At 49.6% G+C, this 18,390-nt stretch overlaps 1 protein-coding gene across 9 annotated transcripts in view; it reads left to right on the top strand.

Annotated features, from left to right (window-relative positions):
• Positions 1–18,390, top strand: part of BBS9 (Bardet-Biedl syndrome 9) — a 519,285-nt gene that overhangs the window by 81,043 nt on the left and 419,852 nt on the right. For all 9 annotated transcript variants that reach the window (XM_045005718.1, XM_045005716.1, XM_045005719.1 and 6 more), the window contains one exon: positions 16,725–16,804. In XM_045005718.1, the coding sequence (XP_044861653.1) occupies positions 16,725–16,804 (80 nt within the window). The remainder of the gene's footprint in view (positions 1–16,724; positions 16,805–18,390) is intronic.

The raw sequence follows: 18,390 nt of genomic DNA, 5'->3' as shown, positions 1-18,390 counted from the left end.
TCAGCAGCCTCAGTTTCCCTATGCTGCCCCTCCATGGGTGATGCCTGGGTTCTCCTACCCCATGCCTTGGCCGCAGCGGTACCCGTGGCAGAATCCTCCTATCAATCACCTTCCTTCAGTACCTCAGTCTCCTGCTCCATCCACTTCCAGGGTGCCTGAACCCCCTCCTGAACCGGGGAGCTATGCACCATATCCTGATTTGCCTAATCCTAACTCTCCATCAGCCTCAGATGAAGCCATCCTCCCTCCACCTCCACAGACCGTGGACGACTGCAAACAGTTCCAAGAACTTTTTCGGAGGGTTGCGATCAGCCAGGATATTCCCTTAGAAGAGGTTCAGGAGAAGCAACACAAACTCCTTAAAATCCTTCAACCGTCTGCGCCCTCGAAAATCGCGCTCCCTATAAATGAAGCACTCATGGAGCCAGCTGACACACTCTGGCAAACCCCAGCTTCTCTGGTACCAACTTGCAAGAAGGCTGAGCGTAAATATTACGTTCCTGCAAAGGACGCAGACTTCCTATTCTCTCATCCACCACCGAACTCCCTTGTCATCGATGCAGTGACACAGAGGAGCAAACAGTCACAATATCGACCCACCCCTCAAGACAAAGACCTTAGACGCCTTGATGTCCTGGGATGCAAGGTTTATACATCCTCTACACTACAGTTCAGGATTGCTAACTACTCTGCCCTCCTTGCCAGTTATGATTTCGATAATTACAATAAGCTTTTCGAATTTGCCTCCTACATACCAGAGGACAGAAGAGCAGACTTCAAATCAATCCTGTCTGAGGGACAACTAATCTCCAGAACAGCCCTACAGGCGTCTTTAGACATGGCGGACACAGCAGCCCGTACTACCGCAACTGCTGTGGTTATGCGCAGAACCTCATGGCTCTCTGTGTCCGGCATTCCTAAAGAACTCCAGACTAAAGTGGAGGATCTCCCATTTGACAAGGACAAACTCTTCTCCCAAAAAACTGACGAACTCCTCCATACCATGAAGGATTCCAGAGCGACACTGCGCACCCTGGGCATTCAACCATCTCTCCCCAGGAGACAGCGATACCAACCCTACCAAAGACCACGCACACGTCAGTACTATCGCCCTCAATCCAGACCGTACGACACAACTCGGAATCGTAATAGACCTCCCAAATGCAGACAAAATCAAAACCAAGCCACCACCTTCCGTCCACAGGGCAATAAACAACAGTTTTGAAGCTTTGGTCGAGGGTCTGCACGACCACCCCTTGATTCCACCACTTACTTTCCCATTTGGCCACCGCCTCCAGTATTTCCAACATGCCTGGCAGCGGATCACACAGGACCGCTGGGTCCTCGAAATAGTTCAGACCGGTTACTCCATCCCTTTTATTTCCTACCCTCCTACCCATGCCCCTTCCCCGTCCCTCTTCAGGGACCCCTCTCAGGAGCAATTACTTCACACAGAAGTGGCTCACCTTCTGCAACTAGGCGCAGTGGAGCCTGTGCCTCTGCAACACCAGGGGACGGGTTTCTACTCCCATTACTTTCTAACGCAGAAAAAGACCGGGGGATGGAGGCCTATATTAGATCTACGCCGACTGAACAAATTCGTGAGGACACAAAGATTCAAGATGGTCACACTGGGCACAATAATACCCGCATTGGATCATGGGGACTGGTTCACAGCCCTCGACCTACAAGACGCTTACTTCCACATATCAATTCATCCAGCTCACAGACGCTTCCTACGATTCACAATTGGTCATGATCACTTCCAATACCGAGTTCTTCCTTTTGGACTCTCCACGGCTCCAAGAGTTTTTTCCACGACCTTAGCCGTCGTTGTGGCTCACCTCCGCAAACACGGAGTCACACTTTTCCCCTATCTAGACGATTGCCTCATCAAGGGCGACTCCTGTGGCGACACACTTCAAGCCACACGTCTCACCATCTCCCTCTTTCACAGCCTAGGTCTCCAAATAAACACCCAAAAATCCACCCTGATACCGACTCAACCCAGAGCAGGGCCTCGCTCCCATACAACAGATTCCTCGCTATCACACAGCTCATACGCACACTCTCTACTCGTCCCAGGACACAAGCAAGAATCTGCCTACAGCTCCTTGGTCACATGGCAGCTACCACCTTCGTGGTTCAACACGCCAGGCTACATATGAGATGCCTCCAGGGCTGGCTCAACTCCAATTTCAAACCCAGCAGACATCCCTTAGGGATGCTGCTAACTCCTCCTCCCAATGTTATAACTTCCCTACAATGGTGGACAAGTCCAGAAAACCTCTGTGCAGGGGTTCCCTTCGAGCAACGATCCCCAACGCTCATGCTCACCACGGATGCTTCCCTGATAGGTTGGGGAGCGCATCTAGGAGAACACAGAGCACAAGGTCGATGGTCTCCATCAGAGACGCATCTACAAATAAATCTCCTAGAACTCAGAGCAGTGAGGAAAGCATGCCTTCACTTTCTTCCCCTTATAAAGAACAAATATCTGCGAGTTTTAACAGACAACATAGCATGTATGTATTACATAAACAGACAGGGGGGTGCCAGATCACATTCTCTCTGCATGGAAGCCATTCAACTCTGGAATTGGTGCATACAACATCGAATACAGATCATCGCCTCCTATCTACCAGGCTGCCACAACACTACTGCCGATGCACTCAGCAGGCACTTCTCCACAGAACACGAGTGGGAACTGCACCCCACAGTACTCCAACACCTTTTCTCCCACTGGGGCACTCCATCAATAGATCTCTTCGCCATGACCCGAAATCGAAAATGCCCCCTGTTTTGCTCCAGAGCGGGACTCGGGACTGCATTCCTAGGGGATGCATTTCTCATTTCATGGAACAGTTACCTCCTGTACGCCTTCCCGCCTATCCCTCTACTACACAGTTATTCGGAAGATCGCAGACGACAAGGCCCAGGTCATCCTTATTGCCCCGGCTCGGCCAAGACAGACGTGGTACTCTTACCTTCTCCGCATGTCCTCCCGTTACCCATGGGCTCTCCCCAACAGGCCAGACCTCCTTTACCAGGACAACGGGCGGGTCCTTCATCCCCAACTCCAGAAGCTCCACCTCACGGCCTGGTTCCTTCATGGTTCCAAACCCATGAACTAGCTTGTTCCGAGCAAGTCCTACATGTCCTCCTGCACAGTAGGAGAGACTCCACCCGCAAAACCTACCTTCAGAAGTGGAAGCGCTTCGCTCTTTGGTGCTCACATAAACATTTAGCACCCAACAATGTGACCCTTCCTAACATTCTAGATTACCTCCTCGAACTGAAACAGGACGGACTTTCGCTTAGCTCCATCAAAGTGCACCTGGCGGCGCTTACCACCTTCCACGAACTATTGGATGGGTACTCACTCTTTACACACCCCACCATTAAACGCTTTCTCTCTGGCCTGCAAAATCTCTACCCTGAAATTCAAGCAACAGTGGCTACATGGAATCTTAACCTTGTTCTTCATGCTCTCAGGAAACCTCCATTTGAGCCCTTGGCTACCTCCTCTGATCTCCATATGTCCATGAAGGTGGCTTTCCTAGTTGCCATAACATCAGCAAGGAGAGTTGGAGAAATAAGTGCCTTGATGGCCCACCCTCCATACACAATCTTCTCCAAAGATAAAGTCACTTTGAGACCGCATCCTCAATTTCTTCCTAAGGTGGTATCGACCTTCCACCTCAACCAACCTATATATTTACCAACTTTCTACCCCAAACCTCACAAAACGCCACAGGACGCAACCCTGCATACTCTCGACGTCAGGCGAGCAATTGCCTTTTATTTAGACAGGACTAAACCATTTCGCAAGTCTCCATGACTCTTTCTTTCAATTGCCGAAAGATCAAAAGGCACAGCTATTTCTAAACAACGCCTATCCAAGTGGATCTCTGACTGCATCAGATCCTGTTACCGTGCGAAGAATCTTCAACCGCCTGAAGGCGTTAGAACTCATTCCACTAGAGCCATGTCGGCATCCATTGCCTTCCTACACAACATTCCCATTCCCGATATCTGCAAAGCAGCTACATGGTCATCTGAACACACGTTTGCAAAACACTATGCTTTAACACAAGACACCACGGCAGACGCAATAGTTGGTCATACAGTACTATCTTCAGTACTCCCTGCCGTATCTCCAAAGTCCCACCAACCGTAGTGGGTACTGCTACACATTCACCTAGAGTGGAGCACCCACAGGGACAGCACTCGAAGAAGAAGAGAAAGTTACTCACCTTGCAGTAACTGAGGTTCTTCGAGATGTGTCCCCCTGTGGGTGCTCCACTCCCCACCCTCCTCCCCTCTACTTTGGAGTACTGAGATGACTCTCCACGGTAGAGAAGGAACTGAGGAGGGTGTGGGGCACACGCACTCAGGAAGATTCCAACTAGACGGGAGATACCATCTGGGTGCATGCGCCCCAACTAGGCACTGCTACCGAAAATCTCCGATCGACAGCGCCGGGACGCACCGTCACCTAGAGTGGAGCACCCGCAGGGACACACATCTCGAAGAACCTCAGTTACTGCAAGGTGAGTAACTTTCTCTTTTACATTTTCTCTGCAAGGTGTGAAGCTTCAGGTTCAAATCATGTCTCCTGAATTTTCACCTCCTTCTGGAGAAATGTGTTAGTGAGGTTTTGATCTCATTTTAATTGCATGTAAAGCTTCTCAGAAAATCCCTGTTACAACAGAAGTCTTTCACTTGGGGGCATATAAATGCCTTTTAATTTTGCATGTTATGGGTTACATTTAGTTTTTTTCTCATATCATTGAAAAAAGTCTTAAAATAACTGTTATTCAGGGATAGTTGAGTACCAAAGATTCTGGAACATAGGCAGTCATTCAATTACTGTATACATAACCTTTAAACTAAAGTGAACCCATAACTTTTCTGTCTTGTGGTTTCATGTGTGAGCAATTGTCTTGTGTTCTTTATTCCTTTAACTGTTATGTTATGTGATATCCATCTGGATGGTTCAGATGATTGAGAATAGCGTCTTTCACATCTCAGCCACCAATTGAATTTAGCCCAGCTGATAGTGACCAAAAGTTGATCTGACAGCTGCTTGATGTTCTGTATGAGGTGGACTTGGTGGTCTCAGTCCAGTTCCTAGTGCACAGATGACCATATGATAAAATTTTCACCATCACAATGGGCACTAAAATGAATGTTGTTAGAAATCTTAGCAAAAAGAATTGAATAGGCATAGTGAATGAACTGTCCTTTTATCCATACAAGTGGTCACTATAGGACATACTTGAGTTCTACTTTCAGAAGAGAGTTGGAAGACTTCTTCAGTGATGTCTTTTCCCTGCCTAGATAAAGAAAAGATTTGAATGTGACATCTCCCATTGGCTCTAAAAAATGAACATGAAAATTGAATTGATGCTCCTTTCCCCACCAAAATCTTTTTCTCTAGGCTATATTGTCAGTGAAGTGGATCAGGTGATTACATTTAATTTGGAGTACATTTGAAACATTTATACACTCTAGATGTTATTTTTTGCAGGATTGTGGAAGTATTGATAGATACCCCATAATTAAGGTTATATTAATTTTTTTCCTATTATGCGAAGGTTTCATTTTTTATTTAGGAAGGTATGCATCCTATTTTTTAAAATAGACTTACTATGAGGAAATAAAAGTAATTCTGAGAAAGATACAAGTAAATACTTTGAAGAGTTAGGAGTTAAAATTACTTTTTAAAAAATTGGGGCTCTCTCACCATTTTAAAGTTGCTGCAATTTAAAATGGCTTCTTTTTACTCTTAAAACTTACTATGCATGTTAATCTGTTTACAGTTTCATACTGTACATTATTATTTATTACTATATCCCTTTTGTGCAAATGTTGGTACACAGGGCAGAAACTTGTCTGTTCTTCTTCGAGTGATTGCTCCTATGCATTCCAGTCAGGTGTGCGCGCCGCGCGTGCACGGTATCTCGGAACTTTTTTACCCTAGCAACTCCGGCGGGCCGGCTGGCGCCCCCTGGAGTGGCGCCGCTATGGCGCCTGTTATATACCCCAGCCGGCCCGTCCGCTCCTCAGTTCCTTCTTACCGCCCGTGACGGCCAGTTGGAACTGTGGAGTGCTCTCTGTCCTCCACAACCCTAGCTCTCGCTACTTTTTTGTGTCTATAGTTGGTTTAGTGATTAGTGTAGATAGTTTTTCATAGTAATTAGTTAGGTTTAGGATAAGGTTAAGGGGGGTATCCCCTCCCTTTCCTCTCCCGGTGCGGGCTCATGCCCAAGGCACCGGGCTTTAAGCCCTGCGCGTCATGCCAGCGACCTATGCCAGTGGGGGATCCGCACGACGCCTGCCTCCGTTGCCTGGGCGAAGGACATAGAACAGATAAGTGTTCGTTCTGTTCCGCCTTCATACCGCGAACTCGCAAGGAGCGGGATATCCGCTTAAAACAACTCCTAATGGAGGCGTCGCTCCAGCCCCCGGTACCGTCCGCGCCGGCACCCCTGGCTTCATCGGTGCAGAGCGCACTGGCGGCACCAAGCCGCCCAGGCACCGCGGCACCACAGCCTAAGCCAGCGGCTTCGAAGACCCGGCACCGCTCACTCTCGCCTTCAAGAAAACATAAGCTGGCGAAGGCACTGGCTAAAGCCCGCGCTGAGGACTCAGCGAAGTCGATTGCGCCACCTGCGGGCCCCGCGGTGGCCGTGCACAAGCCGTGCACCGGGCCATTGACTCCGGCGCCGCAAGGGCCGTCGAGTCCGGCATCGCCACGCTCCCCGGCACCGACCGTGGTTGAGCCCCGGCTGCCATCAACGCCGGAGACTTTCTCCTCGGCACGCGAGCTAATACAGCTCATAGAGGCACCGAGCCTCCGGCCCCCGGCACCGCCGGCGCGGGCTGTCGTATCGGCAGGGAAACCGGCCAGGATGCTTCGGCCGCCCTCTCCGGACAGACGGCATGGACGGCGCTCCCGGTCACGTTCCCGGTCCCGCCGCAGGTCACCGTCCCGTCGATTGCGATCTCGGCACCGCTCCCCATCGCGGTACCGGTCGCCGTCTCGACGTCGGTCGCAGTCCCGGTACCGCTCGTCATCGCGGTACCGGTCGCACTCCCGATGTCGTACCAGGTCCCGATCGCCGTCGCATCGGCACCGACGAGGGTCTCCATCCCGGCACCATTCCCGGCACCATTCCCCATGCAGCCACTCCCGGCACCGCAGGTCCGGCTCCCGGTCGAGCTCCCGGCACCGGTCGAGCTCCCGGCATCGCGGCTCCCGTTGGTCTCGGTCACCGTCCCGGCACCGTGAGAGCCTACACCGATCCTCGGCACCGTCCGGGCCGGGCTGCCTCGGTCGGCGGCGCACTCCATCAGCGCCTCGGCACCGCCATGGCTGTCCCGCTCTGCATCGGTCACCTCCGCAGTGGACGGCACTGCCCACCTTCCGCCTACCCCACAAGGTCATCCTCAGGGGGCACAGCAGTGGGGCTTCTGGGTGCCGTGGGCCCAGTACGAGACTCAGGGGGTGCCATTGCCCCCGAGAGCTCCTGCTTCCGAGCGCAGGGTACCAGAGGCGACGGTTAGCCGACCGCCCCCTTCTCCTGCACGCGAGCCGGACCACGAGGAGACCATGCAGCCCGACCCAGCCGGCGAGCAGTCTGCAGATCCTTCGACAGAGGTCGCTGTCCAGGGATTGTCTTCGTCGTCCTCACCGGACGAGGCGGTGGCCGGAGCTTCTGCCAAGGAGCCTCCGCCCATAGATCTGAAGGCCCATCAAGACCTTCTTCGCCGCGTAGCGATGGCTATGGCTCTTCCGGTGGCGGAGGTCCAGGAGGACGAGGACCCTATAACCAACGTCGTCGGGTCCGAGGCTCCCGTGCGAGTGGTGTTGCCGTTTGTGCGAACAATTCAGAAAAACGCCACCACACTTTGGCAGACGCCTGCGTCTATCCCTCCTACGGCTCGTGGGGTTGAGCGCAAGTATTCCGTCCCCCCCACGGGCTATGAGTATCTATATACTCACCCAACCCCGGTCTCGTTGGTTGTCCAGTCGGTCAATGACCGGGAGAGGCATGGTCAACCTGCCTCTGCGCCAAAGTCGAAAGACGCGCGGCGAATGGACCTGTTAGGCCGCAAGGTCTACTCGGCGGGCGGCCTACAGATGCGCATCGCCAACCAGATGGTCCTCCTCGCCAGGTACGTCTTTGACATCATGACATCCCTGGCAAAGTTTACGGAGCTCCTGCCGACAGCCTCCCGCCCGGAGTTCTCGGCGATGCTGGACGAGGGCAAGAAATCATCCAGGTCCTCTATCACGGCCGCCCTCGACGCCGCGGACTCGGGGGCTCAGACTTTGGCCTCCGGCGTGACGATGCGCCGCATCTCCTGGCTGCAGTCCTCTACCCTGCCGCCAGAGGTGCAATATACATTACAGGACCTGCCTTTTGACACTCAGGGTCTCTTTTCCGAAAAGACTGATTCCCGGATCCAGACCCTGAAGGACGGTCGCGTCGCCATCCGCACCCTAGGGATGCACACGCCAGCTCCACAGCGCAGGTCCTTCCGGCAACAGCCCTCCCGGTCTTTCCCTCAACAGCGGTACCGCCCGTACAACAGCAGGCGGCCGGGGCAAAATCGCCGTCGTCAATCCGGCAACAGGCGTTGCCAGGGCCAGGCTCCTTCCAAGACCCCACAAGGCTCCAAGCCGGCCTTTTGATGGGACGCCCGAGGACAGCCCATCACTCTCCCTACCGGATCCTACCCCTTTATTTTACAACCGCCTGTCCCATTTCTTTTCGGCGTGGTCCCAATTAACAACGGACAACTGGGTGCTTCAAACAGTCCAGTCGGGATACCGCCTTCAGTTTGTTTTGCCCCCCCCCTTCCCACCCACCCTCCCTGTCCCTCTTCAGGGACCCCTCTCACGAGCAATTCCTCTTACGGGAGGTCCAGACTCTGTTGAGCGTGGGTGCCATAGAGGCAGTGCCTCAAGACAGGCGGGGCAGGGGATTCTATTCCCGTTATTTTCTCATCCCCAAGGCGAAAGGAGGGCTCTGTCCTATCCTGGACCTTCGCGAGCTGAACAAATACCTGCTCAAGTCTTATTCCCTCTCTGGATCCGGGAGACTGGTTTGCCGCCCTCGACATGAAGGACGCCTACTTCCATGTCGCGATCTATCCTCCTCATCGACGTTACCTCCGTTTTGTGGTCAACAATGCCCACTACCAGTTCGCCGTGTTACCATTCGGGCTCGCTACCGCACCGAGGGTGTTTACCAAATGCATGGCAGTGGTTGCCGCAGCCCTCCGCCGTCGTCAGATACATGTCTACCCGTATCTCGACGACTGGCTGGTTCGCGGACAGTCTCGACAGCTGGTAATGGACCAGATGACACAAATCCTGTCCCTCTTTCACCGACTCGGTCTTCTCATCAACGCCGAGAAGTCCACTTTGATTCCGTCACAGCGGGTGGAGTTCATTGGAGCGGTCCTCGACTCCTTGTTAGCCCGAGCCTCCCTACCACAATCTCGACATCAGACGATGGTCTCCATCATTCGGGACCTCGTCTCCTTCCCGACCACGACGGTGCGCTCCTGCCTCCGCCTCCTAGGCCACATGGCATCATGCACGTATGTCACCGCGTACGCGCGGCTCCACCTCCGCCCGTTCCAGTCTTGGCTCGCGTCGGTGTACCGACCGCATCGAGATCCCATCGATATGGTGGTCACAGTCTCCAGGCCGACCCTCGACTCCCTCAACTGGTGGCTAGACCCGCAGGTCGTTTGTGCGGGAGTCCCGTTCCATCCGCCTCGCCCGTCCGCCACTCTGACCACGGATGCCTCAGCGCTCGGTTGGGGAGCTCACCTGGGCGACCTTCACACCCAGGGTCTATGGTCGCCCCAGGAGCTCGCTCTCCACATCAATGTACGCGAGCTGCGAGCGATCCGTCTGGCCTGTCGCACCTTCTGCACCCACCTGCAAGGCCGCTGTGTGACAGTGTTCAAGGACAATACATCAGCGATGTTCTACGTGAACAAACAGGGCGGAGCCCACTCCTCCCTCCTCTGCAAGGAGGCGATGCTCCTGTGGGACTTCTGCGTGACCCACTCCATTCACCTAGAAGCATCCTTTCTTCCGGGAGTACAGAACACGCTGGCCGACCATCTCAGCAGGTCGTTCTTCTCCCACGAGTGGTCTCTCCATCCCGACGTCGTGCACACAATCTTCTGCAGGTGGGGGTTTCCCCGGATAGACCTATTCGCCTCCAAGGCGAACAGGAAGTGCCACCTGTTCTGCTCGTTCCGGGGTCACGCGCTGGGCTCCCTGTCGGACGCCTTCCTGTATTCCTGGAAGGATCACCTTCTCTATGCCTTCCCTCCGTTCCCGCTCGTCCACCGGGTGTTGCAGAAGCTTCGGAGGGACAAAGCCACCGTCATTCTCGTAGCTCCAGCCTGGCTGAGGCAGCATTGGTACTCCCTGCTGCTCGAGCTCTCCGTTCGGGATCCCATCCCCCTTACGTTGTGGCCGGACCTCATCACCCAGGACTTCGGCAGGCTCCGCCATCCGAGCCTGCAGTCCCTCCATCTTACAGCTTGGTACCTGAGTGGTTGACCCACGCAGAGAGGGACTGTTCGGCGGCAGTACAACAAGTCCTGCTAGAGAGCAGAAAGCCTTCCACTCGCTCCACCGATCTGGCGAAGTGGAAGCGGTTTGCACTCTGGTGTGACCATCGAGGCCTCAATCCCTTCATAGTCCCTGTCCCTACCATCCTGGACTACCTCTGGTACCTTAAGGAGCAGGGTCTCGCGGTCTCCTCCTTAAGAGTTCACCTGGCAGCAGTGTCCGCCTTTCGTCCATCCGCGGAAGGTCGGTCCATCTTCTCCAACCAGATGGTTTCCCGCTTCCTTAAAGGCCTGGACCGCTTGTACCCGCCTGTGCGGCGTCCTGCCCCGACCTGGGATTTGAATCTCGTGCTGGCCAAGCTGATGGGTCCCCCCTTCGAGCCTATGGCCACGTGCTCTCTGCTCTACCTCTCCTGGAAGACAGCCTTCCTCGTCGCCGTTACATCTGCAAGACGAGTCTCTGAGCTCCGTGCTCTAACGGTTGGTCCACCATACACCGTCTTCCACGGAGACAAGGTGCAGCTTCGACCACACCCGGCCTTCCTCCCCAAGGTGGTCTCGCCCTTCCACCTCAACCAGGAGATCTTCCTCCCGGTTTTCTTTCCAAAGCCGCACGCCTCGCCTCGGGAACAGCTACATACCCTCGATGTCCGCAGGGCTCTCGCTTTCTACATTGAGCGGACTAAGCCCTTCCGGCGTTCGCCCCAGCTGTTCGTAGCGGTTGCTGACCACATGAAAGACCACATGAGCCGGTCTCCTCCCAACGGATTTCCTCCTGGGTCACAGCGTGTATCCGGACCTGCTACGAGCTTGCTCGCGTACCACCATGCCGCTTCACCACTCACTCGACGAGAGCACAGGCCTCGTCGGCCGCCTTCCTGGCCCATGTCCCCATCCAGGACATCTGTCGAGCGGCCACCTGGTCTTCGGTCCACACCTTCGCCTCCCACTACGCGTTGGTGCAGCAGTCTCGAGACGACGCAGCCTTCGGCTCAGCGGTTTTACACTCCGCCACGTCTCACTCTGACCCCACCGCCGAGGTAAGGCTTGGGAATCACCTGACTGGAATGCATAGGAGCAATCACTCGAAGAAGAAAAGACGGTTACTCACCGTAGTAACTGTTGTTCTTCGAGATGTGTTGCTCCTATCCATTCCAGACCCGCCCTCCTTCCCCACTGTCGGAGTAGCCGGCAAGAAGGAACTGAGGAGCGGACGGGCCGGCTGGGGTATATATTCAGCGCCATAGCGGCGCCACTCCAGGGGGCGCCAGCCGGCCCGCCGGAGTTGCTAGGGTAAAAAAGTTCCGAGATGCCGTGCACGCGCGGCGCACACACCTGACTGGAATGGATAGGAGCAACACATCTCGAAGAACAACAGTTACTACGGTGAGTAACCGTCTTTTGCATTCCTCTCTGTCATTTGCTGCTGCTTCCATCTGCTCTGTGGTGTTGTGATTAGATTATTTTGCCCTCCCTGCTAAAAGTTCTTCTTAAGGTTTCTCATGGGCCTTCTCACTTCCTCACATCAGTTGGTTTCCACTTGACAGCTTCATTTGAGAGTCTGTGTTGGGATCTGGAGTACATGCCCCAAATATGTCCAGTGCTTCCTTCTGATTCTGGTGGAAATGAGCTTATGGTTGGTGATTTCATGGATCTCTCAATTGATAATAAAGTCTTTCCAACCAATGCGCAGAATCTTTCCTAGGCACTTATTTTTGAAGGTGTCTAGCTTTCTGCCTTATGTTTTGGTAGATCTCCAGCTTTTGCAGCCACATGTTAGCACTGAGATTATGTTTGAATTGAAAATTCTCTCTTTCGTTCTGATGTTATATGTCTTTGATTTCTGTACACTATTAAGTTTAGAAAATGCAGTGGGTGTCTTGATGTTACTTCCTTTCTGAGATCTCCATTGGCCAATATGGTGCTGAACTATTCTACTTTCTTGATATGTTTGGCTTCTAATGTGACTTAAACTGCTGTCCCTGGGGGTGCTTCACTTCAAGTGTTGGTGCATCCTGGCGCCGTCGATTGGAGATTTATGGTAGCAGTGTCCACGTGGGTCGTGCATGCGCAGTAGGTGTCTTGCAGTGCTGTTGATGCCGCATCTACCGAGTGCATGACCTGAGCCCTCTAGTTCCTTCTCAACTGTCCTCGGCTGAAGACGGAGCTCAGGGGCAGTGTTCGTTACTCTCGCCAAACCTTTAAAAAAGATAGAAGCTTAAATAATTACTTAATCTTTTACAAGTTATAGTTAGTGTTAGTGATAGTTTTAAGGAAAGAAAAAGTTTACTTTCCCAGTTTACCCTCCGTGCTCCGGGGTCGGTTAACTGTCAAAGATTCCTGGCTCCCCTGGCTTTAAGAGATTGTGGCTCTTGCCGCAAAGTAATGCCCTTTTCGGATGGGTACTCTTTGTGTGTCTGATGTCTTGGGGAGATGCGTATCCTGCAGAAATGCACCCATTGAAGTAATCTGAACACAAGAGCCCGGTGTGACCAAGATCTCTGCTTGAAAATGATACTGATAGAGAAACCTTCCCAACCAGACCAGTGGACCTCCTTTCCAGGCTCTCCGCCCCTGCCACAGGGACAGGAAACATGCTTTCTTGTAACATAACGAGGAAGAGTGCACAGACATCTCCTCAGAGAGCATCGTGGAAAAATAGGCAGTCTCCTGCCAGTTTGCTACTGCTGATGCTGACACATGCTTGGGTGCAGAGAATCCTCCAACAAGTGACCCTTGCCCCATGCTGCAGAGGAAGGCAAAACCCCCCCAGGGCCTCTGCCAGTCTGCCCTGGAGAAAATTCCTTCCCAACCCCAAATATGGTGATCAGCTAAACCAAAGAAGAGAAGGTTACTCACCATGTGCAGTAACTGAGGTTCTTCAAGATGTGTCCCCCTGTGGGTGCTCTACTACCTGTCCCCCTTCCCTCTGTTATGGAGTTCGCAGTTTGGACTCTGTGTTAGAGAAGAACTGGAGGGCTTAGGTCATGCATGTGCTAGATGCGGCACCAACGGCACCATGAGATGCCTACTGCAAACGTGTGACCCGTGCAGACACTGCTACCATAAATCTCGGATCGACAGTGCCAGGACACACTGACACTGAAGTGGAGCTGAGCACTCATAGGGACACACATCTCGAAGAACCTCAGTTACTGCCCGAGGTGAGTAACCTTCTCTTACTGCTTGATATCTGTCTTTCAAGGATGTTGTTTTAGCATAACTAATTTTGAACCCTCTATGTGGCGTGTTTTTGCCAGGTTGTTTGTCTTTACTTGTAACTTTTTGAGGGTGTCACTCAGTACTACAATATTGTCAGCAAAGTCTGTCTTCTAGACATTTGCCATCTTCCCACGTTATACCAGTTTTTATGTTGTTAATACTATATACTTCTTCATTACCTGGTCTGTGGCAATTCCACACAACAGCAGTTATAATAGGCAGCACTGTTTCACACCAGTGTCCATGTTGAACTATTTTGTTATCCAGTTGTTCACCCTCTTGGCATTTCTGTACATGTCCTTGATGATGTTGACGACTTTAGCTGAGGTCCTGTAAGACTGAATGCAGCCTAGTTTTCTCCTCAAAGCTTTGTATCCATTGCCTCTGTCAATCTGTGTAGTACCACACTGCAAAAGTGTTTTCCTACAACAAAGGGTAATGTGATTCCTCTCCAGTTGTTAGTAAAATCACCCTTTTTGATATTCTGACAATGATTCCATGTTTCAACTGGTCGGAAGGGGGTCTCTTTTTCCAAGACTTCATTGCACAGCTCTGTCAATTTCGTTAAGGTGATGGTATCAAATGCTTTTAGCGTCTCTGTTCTGATTTGATCATCACTCGTCTCTTTGTTACTTTTCAGCTTCTTGATTGTGAACTGTACTCCTGACACCTTTCTGGACTAAAGTTAATGTGAAGGTGCTCAGATTTGCATGTTTCATTGAAGTCTGGTGCTAAAATGGGGCTGGATCTATTGGGGATTTCTTTGAAATGCTCTTCCCATGTACTTTACATTTCTGTCTCAGTTGTAAGCATTTTTTCATCTTTCCTTTTTATTGGCCCGTTTCCTATTCTGAAATTTCCACACTGGGTTATAATCACTTTGTAAATGGTTCTGTGACTTCCTATTGTAGCAGCAGCTTCAGACTCAACTGCTAGGTCTTCAACCTCTCTTCATTTATCTTTCCCTGCATCACTTTTCACTGCTTTCTTCTTTCTTGTACTCCTTTTTTGCTTTTTTCCAGTATTTCATTGGTCAGATATTGTGTCATTACACCCCATGGAAACATGGTTATGATATGGATATGGCGTAACTGAGATATATTTCATGCAAGATGGTATCATTGGAAAGGTTATAATTTACTGAATATGATTATCCAATGTGTATGCATGTATCATTTCTGTATCTAAAGTTAGGAATATTGACTATGTAACAATTAAAACTGGGTGTGAAACGCCTCCCTCCCCAAACAGGCCAGGAGCCTTAATGAACCATTAGGAAGAAACAATAAGACTGGGAAGATACTAATCTCTCTCCTTCCTGAGGGGTGTCCTGGCATGTAGCTGTGATACTACCAGGTCAGGTGGTCCTGTCACCTGGTACTAACATCATTTTGGACTTCTAGTAATTTTCTACTAAAAGGAGGGGGAGGTCAAGACTGTGAAACAAAAGATTCCTGCCTTATGTGAGTCTTATGTAAGGCAGGGGAATAAGGAAAACAGGACTCTTCTCTATTGCCTTCCTGCCCAAGAAGAAAGACTGCTGAAACTACCTGAAGAGACAAAGGAACGGAGCAGTGGGAAAGGCAAGGGCTGAGTCCAGATCAAGACAGGAGTCTAGTCTGTAAAGAGAAATGACTGGAACTCTAAGCTACAGAAACTCTGCAACTTGCCTAAAACAACATTTAGGGTGAGAAATTATTTCTTGGAACCAGTCTCTTTAAGATCTTAAGCTTAGTATGCATGTTTTGTTTTATTTGCTTGGTAATCTGCTTTGTTTTGTTTGCTATCCCTTGTAATCACTTAAAATCTTCCTTTTGGGTTAATAAACTTCTTTTTGTTTATTATTAAACCCAGTTTGTGCAGTTTCTAACTGGGGAGGAGGGGAAGAAGTTGTGCATATCTTCCTCCACATTGACGGAGGGGGTAAATTTATGAACTTACGTTGTATAGATTTCTCTACAGCGCAAGACAATTTTATTTTGTGTGTACTTTCCAGAGGGGAGCTGCACTTGAGTGCTGGGTGATTTCCTAGCTGAGTCTTCTCATAGAGAGCTGTTTGCAGACTCTGATTCTACAGCTGGTGTGTCCCTATCTCTGTGTGTGTGTGTGTGTGTGTGTGTGTGTGTGTGTGTGTGTGTGTGCGCGCTGCCAGAGGCCGGAGAGCCTAATTCAGTAAAACAGGGAGAGGGAGCCCAGGCTAGTGGAGCTGGCAGGCTCAGTGAAATCCCAGTACATCAGGTGGCATTCCAGAAGCAGGGTCCAACCCATCACAGATACACTAGCAATGTATGTGATGAAACAAATATTTTAAGTCTTTACTGTCTTTTTATAATCCTTGAGGGTTAGAGTAAAGGTAGTTGTTGAAATAGCTGTTATGAGATGTATCTAAATCCTTTGCCATCCATGAACCAGGAAATAAGGCAATCTAGTAAAGAGATCCAAGATTACATAAATAGATGCTGATGTGAATCCTAGAAAACTGGAAGGTTTGCTTGGTGGTACATTCAGACAATCCATGAATATATTTTTTTTTACAGACTTTTTTTCCTCTTACCCCAAAATAACAGAATATTTTCCTGTGAACTGCAAGCATTATTAGTGAACTGGAACATCCAGCTCTCTGAGCAGTACTGTCAGGGCATTCTTGTGGACTTCAAACATGTCACCTTTATAGATTTCTACTTGGTTGGGAAGAAGTGCACTTGGGATGTCTCTGAAGTCCACATTTTTGCCGATGAGCTTTTTCCTGCAGGTTCTGCTTTGGGAGCATTTAATTAAAAAACAAAAGTGCACTTTGTTTTGTGCCATTCACTGTAGAAATTGCTTTTGGGAATATAACTGCACACAATCTATTAAAGTAAGGTTGGTTGTCTTTTCTTTTCTTCTTGCAGATATTTTGCCCAAATCTGAAAAAGATTGCGATGATTTGAGAATCACGGCAGAAGTTTCACCTGACTTGGATGTAGTATCTGTAAGTAAATTTTATAAATAGGAAAGTCTTACAAAACCAGTTTTATGCTCTGTTACATCTCTGAAACAGCAATTTATGTTAGTGGTCTTACGTTATTGCAATAATGAATGCGAAGAGAATTTGACCCATAGAATGATTTGTATGACTTCAGCTCACATATTTGGGGAATGCCCAGTAATACAAATACAGACAAGAAAATTACCTTAGGCTCAGGCATTAAAAATAAATTGGTAATATTACAATAATAATAATAATAGTTAGTTAGTGATTTAGATATTCCTAGCACTGTATAGGTATTAATCCTCACAATCCTCCATATGAGATAGATGGGTAAGTGTTGCTCCTAGTTTACGGATGGGAAAACTGAGAAAGGAATGTACAGTATTAATTGTTGTAGCCAAGTGGGTTCAACTGCTTACTAATATTTGAAGAAATAAACAGTGTTGCAAACTATATAAAAATGGCAATATTAACCTATTTGCAACTCTTGACAGAATGTTATAAAAACTTTTATTTTGTCCTATGTTATGAAACTAAATAGATCATAACCAGAGTCACTTTATGACCCACTTGGTATTTACTTTGTGCTGTACAAAGACTACCAGTAGAAGTTTAATACAGTTGCAGAGAAACCACACAAAGGAGCAGTTTGGCATCTAATTTTGCTCTTCATTTGTATCACATGACCAAAACTAAACCTGTAAAGCTAGTGCAGGGACCATAGTCTTGCACTTTAAAATGTGGTTCTACTCTGACAAGTGACTACAAAATATAAAAAGATAATGCCCTATTCAATAAATCTGAGTTCTATATGAATTTAGTCTGGTTAGTAGCTATCACATCTTTTTATTACTGCAGTTAGCGCTGCAAGAACAGCACAGCTAGGGGAGAGAGAGAGATGGATCCTATTCTGGCTTCCACAACATCTACAGAATTAACTAAATTTCAGTTGCCAAATTCTTTCCTCTATTACACCATGATCTTCAGTGAGCTCCATTGTTCACAGATGTAAATGATGGCAGAATGGGAAGACTGTGAGGCTACACAGATGTAACTTAGGGCAGAATTGGATCTGCAAAATCTTTATTGCAGGTGATAATGCATTAGCTAGAGAGGACACAAATTTTAGTCAGTTTTACTTATAAATTAAGCACATTTGATCCAGGGGCTACTGAGAGGAAATTAATATAAAAGGACATTTTGGGTTTTCATGTTTATGACCTACTTTTCACACTTGTTGAGTACCTGCAGCTCCCACTGACTTCAGTGGAAGCCACAGGTGCTCACACTTCCACCCCCCCCACCCCCAAAAGTCATCAGGCCATACAACTATGCACTTTTCAGGGTGGGAAACACTAGTCCTACCAGAATAATTCCAAATCATCCTCATTTACAGATGGGAATTTGCTGACCCATGAGAAGCTTTATAAAGCTCACAAATTAATCAGTAGGTTCCATAGACATAGTCTAATTATATGTGAAGCAATATTTGGACCTTCTTGTGTATAACAGACCAATCCAGATCTAGAAGATTTGAGGGGCTTGGAAATCCACATATGTTCCAAAGTTATTACAAATCTGCCTCT

Source organism: Mauremys mutica, chromosome 2 (assembly GCF_020497125.1).
Source record: "Mauremys mutica isolate MM-2020 ecotype Southern chromosome 2, ASM2049712v1, whole genome shotgun sequence".
NCBI lineage: Eukaryota > Metazoa > Chordata > Testudines > Geoemydidae > Mauremys > Mauremys mutica.
This window is presented reverse-complemented; position numbering and strand designations above follow the sequence as displayed.